The sequence below is a fragment of the Telopea speciosissima genome, chromosome 6, assembly GCF_018873765.1.
Source record: "Telopea speciosissima isolate NSW1024214 ecotype Mountain lineage chromosome 6, Tspe_v1, whole genome shotgun sequence".
Classification (NCBI taxonomy): Eukaryota; Viridiplantae; Streptophyta; class Magnoliopsida; order Proteales; family Proteaceae; genus Telopea; species Telopea speciosissima.
Genome location: NC_057921.1, coordinates 57,599,400 through 57,603,630, shown reverse-complemented (window position 1 = coordinate 57,603,630; position 4,231 = coordinate 57,599,400). Strand labels below are relative to the sequence as shown.

General features: G+C 39.0%; 1 protein-coding gene across 3 annotated transcripts; it reads left to right on the top strand.

Moving 5' to 3' along the window:
- The first annotated feature begins 467 nt into the window (after positions 1-467).
- On the top strand, positions 468-3,967 carry LOC122665203 (VAN3-binding protein-like). Of its 3 annotated transcripts, none has more exons than XM_043861290.1 (7): positions 471-945; positions 1,020-1,328; positions 1,622-2,009; positions 2,185-2,358; positions 2,836-2,885; positions 2,994-3,051; positions 3,552-3,967. In XM_043861290.1, exons 2-7 carry the CDS (start codon positions 1,047-1,049, stop codon positions 3,776-3,778), a joined length of 1,179 nt encoding a protein of 392 aa, XP_043717225.1. In that variant the 5' UTR covers positions 471-945; positions 1,020-1,046; the 3' UTR covers positions 3,779-3,967. The 3 variants fall into 3 exon arrangements, with proteins under 3 accessions (XP_043717227.1, XP_043717225.1, XP_043717226.1); XM_043861291.1 differs by having other exon boundaries at positions 472-945; positions 1,637-2,009; XM_043861292.1 differs by lacking the exon at positions 2,994-3,051 and having other exon boundaries at positions 468-945; positions 3,552-3,779.
- Positions 3,968-4,231: the final 264 nt, after the last annotated feature.

Sequence of the window (4,231 nt, the reverse complement as noted above, 5' to 3'; positions counted from 1 at the left end):
TTTAATGTGGAACTGATCATTTGATGAATACGGAGCTCTGATACCATATTAAATAAAGTGGGATAACTCATTAGAAGGAGATAGCCCAATAGTATATGAACATACATCCAAGCTACGAAAGTGATTGCTTGAGCAAGATTGGCCCATCAACACTCACACAAAACCTTATATCACCATCTTTCAAACAACCCAAAATCTCAAATGAGGGAAAATTTGTTGCAGTGTCATCAGTTATGATCGGGTCCTTGTGCCACATCAACCCATAGACAGGATGTCGAGTATTCGGGTTGACCGGAAGTTTTGGAATCTGTTGGCTTGACCCCTAGTTTGACATCAGGAAGTCAAGAATCTAAATGGGTTACTCCTAGATTGGATTAGTAGTAGTTTATAAGGATTAAAGAGTTCAAGCAAAAGAAAAGCAAAGAAAACGTTTCTTTTTTTAGCTTTTCTTAGGTACCTCAAAGCCCAAGAGAGACTGATGAGAATGGAGTATGGACTGTGGGACTAGATTCATTCATTCACTCCATTTCTACTGTTGTCTCACGCTTCCAGCCACCGACAGTCATAATGCACTAAAGCCCACAAAAGACTGGAAAACAGAACCCACAAGCGTCACAAACACTTCTCTTTTACTATTACTAAAATTAAGTATATAAAATCCATACACATGGGGAGAGGTGATGTGTTGCACGAGCGGATGCCCGTATGACAAGGAGAGTGTTTTGTGGTGATTAATTTAGAATTGAATCAACCAATGAATCATTGGGTCTGCGACATTTCCTGAACTTCACCAGTCTTCAAGGTCAGATCCTTAACAAACAAGCAAAATTTATGCTGGAACACCAAGCACAAGGCTTCCTTCTCTGTTACAGAATCTAAACCTGTCCCTCTAATGTCTACTTCAACCGTTCACCTATATATACTTTCTGTAGGGAGTAACTGAAAGTAAGTAAAATTTGTCACTTCCTTGCTTTTATCAACTCTGTAGTTGATGCTCTTGATTCAGTCTTTGTTTCCAGGAAAGTTGTAGTACAGATAGAGAATTAATGGAGAGTGGTCGTTATTTGAGTTGGAAGAATAATCCTATGGGACTTCATTGGTTAGAGAGTGCACAAGAGGATGAAGAGATGGGGATACAGTCATTGTTGTCACTATCGTCTATCCCTCCACCGCAAACACCCAAAGAGCCCATGGAGTTCTTGTCGAGGTCATGGAGCCTCTCTGCTTTTGAAGTCTCCAAAGCTTTAGTTCATAGACAGAAACATCTTCTTCATGACAAGAATCCAGATACAGTCTCAATACCGGAGACGATCAAGGAGCCGCAAAGTGTAAGCTTCCCCCTACTCTCTCTCTGGCTAATATTTGAATTGCATCCATTGAGTGTAGCTAAATCTCAGAGTCCCAAACTGAGATTTCATTTGATCTATGATTTGGATGAATGGAGCATCAATTGGAATGTTAGCTTAATGGGCAAAAAAGAGATCAATTCTGTTAGTTTTCTATATTATCAGCATTAGTGGATAAACAATAGATTGTAAACTTGAATCTGATCAACTGGTTGTAAAAATCCAACTGATCCCTGTAGTGGTATTCTTTTTTCTCAGTTTCAATTAGTTCACAGTTTACCTCTTTGCAGATGAGCAAAACAGTTAACCCAGTGAATGCACGGCGAACAGCACTGGTTGGAAAATGGTTCCATCACATGGATTTTAACCATAACAAGAAGAAAGAGAAGGCACGTATAGAAAATGCTCGCGTCCATGCTACCCTTTCAGTGGCAGGAGTTGCTGCAGCCTTGGCTGCTGTGGCTGCAGCAGAGAACTCCAACGGCCAAAGTTCAAGGATGACTGCAGCTGTGGCATCAGCTACAGAGCTCTTGGCATCACACTGCATTGAGATTGCTGAATTAACAGGAGCTCATCATGATCGAGTGGCTTCTGTTGTCGGATCAGCAGTAGATGTTAGAACTCCGGGTGATCTAATGACTCTGACAGCTGCGGCTGCCACAGGTATATCTGCTACATTATTTTGATTTTTGCTATTGATCATGCAGAAATATGATAGATTTGTTCACTACTATTCTTACCTTATGTAATTTTCAACAAACATATGCTGATGAATGATCCATATAGTTTACTAGAAATTCTTCATTCACTAATGTAATTTGCTTTTTCTTAAACTAAGCTTTGCGTGGAGCTGCTGCCTTGAGAGCAAGAATTTCCAAGGAAGTGAGGAACCATGCAGCAATAACTCCTTATGATAGAGGTGCCAGTCCAACCTGTTCTGCTGCTTGTCAGAGAGAAATGGAGATCCAGAATTCTCCCTGCAAAGGTGAACTCCTTCAACGAACACGAAAAGGTATCCAATCTATCTTGAATTTCTGGAATCAATGAAGTTTGTCTGCTGACAGACGGTCTAGTACTCCCACTTATAGCTACTGTGAAAACTAAAATAGAACAGAGATGAATATTGTGTATAAGGGGTTATTACAACTCCTATGTTGAAAACGAGTTTGCATGATCATCCAATCGCGCATTCACAACAAGCTACTTGAATCACAAAGATTGCCAAGCTCTACCTAACATTCACTGTGCATGAACCAATGTAGGCTTGTTGGGAAAGATCCAGTCACATCCCTTACAGACAGATTTGTGTCATATGCTGAGTTCATTCAAACACAATTAATTCCTAATTAGTAGCAAAATTATGAATAGATTGCAGATCTGTTATTGAGTGCGAAGGTCCTTGTGCCTTGTCTAATTGAAACTTTTCCTCCACTAACAACTAATCAACAGGAAAAACTAAACCTTAAGAACTTGCTGCTGGAATTTGCAGGTGTGGTACACTGGAAGCGAGTCACTCTCTACCTCAACAAGAAGTCACAGGTAAAAGAAAAGTTCATTAAGATGAGAAAAACTCTATTAACTGATAGTTGAATACCATCCAAGAAATGCACCCAGCCTCCCTAATTCACCTCTTTATTGAACTTACAGGCCATTGTTAAGCTCAAAAGCAAACATGTCGGAGGAGCCTTCTGTAAGAGGGATAAATGTAAGCTTTCATCTCTAACTGTTTGTGCTAGATTGCTTAATTTTGATGAGAAGGCTGTGAGATTTTTGGCTCCCAATCCTCTAGTAACAAAATAACTGAGCTACATGCCTGACAAAAAGTATGGTCAAGGATTGGACTATATTATGATTCATGCTGAACATAGAATTATTTTAAATCATATCACAACGTAGATTGTAGACCAATTGACCTTATCAATGAGTCATAGACCAAAGTTGATGCTAATAGCCATTTCAGAGTATACATTACCTAGATGAACAAATAAACTATTAAGAAAAAGAAAATTTTGATGCCATTTCCAGCTTATGGCCCATCTAAGGATTCAATTATAAATTGAAGGGTACAATTAAAAGCTTATGCTATCCCTTTCTGGTATTGGAGTATTAGTATAAATCCAGGAACAGGAAAATTCACTTCTCCGAAAAACTTACCTGGTGAATGTCATTTGATCCTAACCTTCCATTGTATGCTTCTGGTACCAGGTATCATTTATGGTGTTTGTGATGAGATTCCAGCATGGCCAACGATGAAAGAGGAGAGTGTGGAAGGAGGCTACTTTGGATTGAAAACTACACAGGGTCTTCTAGAGTTCAGGTGCAAGAACAATGTCCATAAACAGAAATGGGTTGATGGCATTAGAAGTCTCCTACGCCAAGCTGGCTGTATTGAAGAAACAGAGCACTCTATGCAACTGTTAAGCATTAACTGAAGAAGTTTTCTGTATATTTGTTTCATAAAAGAGGAAACAAGTGAGAGGCTGGGACTGTAGATAACTATATACTATAGAAACTTCAGACACTTTCTGTTCTCCCAGACTATAGATCCACTTTATCTGCATTCTCCCAAATGTATTATTTGTTGGATATGCAATTGTGTGCATTTACTTATCTTTTCAACATCATTTGGCAATATTACACTGGAGTGAACACTACTTAAATGTATGTATTCAAATGTATGTCTGAGATAATAAAAAAAAAGATAGAAACCCATGAGTACTTTTGATGTAGATGATACTAGAGTGTGGGTAGTAAATTGTGCTCTCCAAGAAGTATAGTTAAGAATGTACCCAACCTTCACTTCCAATGGTTGGGGAGGCCATTATGCCATCACAAAAGCTCCAGCGAATTTCTTCACTGTCATTGCTAAAATATTGAATCGAGAC

Coding starts and splice junctions, on each gene's coding strand:
- LOC122665203 (XM_043861290.1), top strand. CDS start 1,047: ATGGAGAGTGGTCGTTATTTGAGTTGGAAGAATAATCCTATGGGACTT. Junction 1,329..1,621: donor CGATCAAGGAGCCGCAAAGT/GTAAGCTTCCCC, acceptor ATTAGTTCACAG/TTTACCTCTTTGCAGATGAG. Junction 2,010..2,184: donor GACAGCTGCGGCTGCCACAG/GTATATCTGCTA, acceptor TCTTAAACTAAG/CTTTGCGTGGAGCTGCTGCC.